General features: G+C 25.5%; 1 protein-coding gene across 1 annotated transcript in view; it reads left to right on the plus strand.

The window, feature by feature from the left end:
* Positions 1-1,581, plus strand: part of LOC105626619 — a 10,623-nt gene that overhangs the window by 2,801 nt on the left and 6,241 nt on the right. Inside the window, exons 3-4 of the mRNA XM_012207912.1 lie at positions 885-1,017; positions 1,085-1,229. Of these exons, the coding sequence (XP_012063302.1) occupies positions 885-1,017; positions 1,085-1,229 (278 nt within the window). The remainder of the gene's footprint in view (positions 1-884; positions 1,018-1,084; positions 1,230-1,581) is intronic.

Here is a 1,581-nt window from a genome sequence, read left to right on the forward strand (position 1 = left end):
CGTAAAACAATTAAAATAATGAAATAAAAAGTACTAACAATATCTTATACATAATATATAAATAATTATTGTTTATTTTATGTTATTAAATATTTTCAAAATGACAAAATAAAAGTTGTAAGATGCTCATTTGATACATATGCATCGTCCATTTGACATATTAGGTGCAGTAAAAAGAAATCCATTATTTTTCCATTCAATTTCATGCAAAAATAATGAATTTCTTTTTACTACACCTAATATATTTTATATTAGCTTTTTCATTGAAGAATATAAATTTCTTGTAAATTGTATCAATCTAAATGATTGTAAACTGATCAATTTAAATGAAACTTTACTTAACATACTTAAGTATTTATTTTATAATTATAACAATTTTTTAATTGCTGTTTTATATGCAAGTGTCTCAATTTAAAAAATAATAACTATAGAATAAGGTTATACTTTCAACTTGTAATGTAAAATTCTATAAATTTAGGATTAAATATCTTCAAAATAGTACGATAAAAGTCAATGAAATTTTTTTTAGATATTATTGACATTATTAACATTTGTATTACATCGATATTATAAACTTCTCTTATAGTTCATCAAAAGCAAGAACTTCTTTAAACAAAGTTATTAGATGTGATTCGATAACATAAATAAGAAAGAGCATACAACTATATGCAAGATGTTTTTCGCACAAGTCATACATTTAAAATTAATTACACGTAAATACGTTTATTTTGCATATCGCGACGTGCATTTATAAAAAATGTTTCATTCTAATTCGGTATTTTAAAAGTTGTTAATAAAATACCGCACTATATTGATTCTTTTCAAAAAAATATTGTAACACATGTATTATAATATAAATTGATAACATTTCTTTGTTATAACAGGAAAGTATTTGAGAATATATACTGCATGCTTCAACCTGGTGGAACTATGCTTATAGTGTTTCCAATTCATCATGTAATATTTGATGTGCTTAAGAATATTGCACATAATTTCCGTTTTGCGCCTTACTTACAGGTAATTTATACATTTTATATTTGTTTACAGTTTTTCAGTGAAAATATTAATCATTATTTTTGCACAGAATCTAAATAAATACATACCATTATTTTATAATTCGGCCGTACCTAATGAAGATCTGAAAGACTTACTTGAAAGTATCGGCTTTAACGTTCAACATTGCAAGCTTTGGGAAGATTTTTTCGATACAAATCCAGATGTATTTCTAAGTTAGTTTAGTTTTATATATATATATATATGTGTGTGTATACAGAGTGTTTGAAAATTAGTGATAAGTTTTTCGCACAGGGGCAAAATGGACTGACAAGCTAATAAGCTGAGAATGCTCAGTTCTTACTATTTTACAATGATTAACGAGTTATTAACTTATGAAAATATGGTAATTAAATTCGTTAGTCCATCGCCAAACCCAAGCGCATGACAGGATAGGATTGGTCAGCGCGATGAGGCAGTGATGCCAATTGTTGAAAAAAATTATTCTATTTCGCTAAATTCTATTTGAAATACTGCGAAAAAATCGTCAGATATTTATATATGTTTATAATCACTTTTACGCACGCA

Source organism: Atta cephalotes, assembly GCF_000143395.1.
Source record: "Atta cephalotes unplaced genomic scaffold scaffold00005, whole genome shotgun sequence".
NCBI classification, from domain to species: Eukaryota; Metazoa; Arthropoda; class Insecta; order Hymenoptera; family Formicidae; genus Atta; species Atta cephalotes.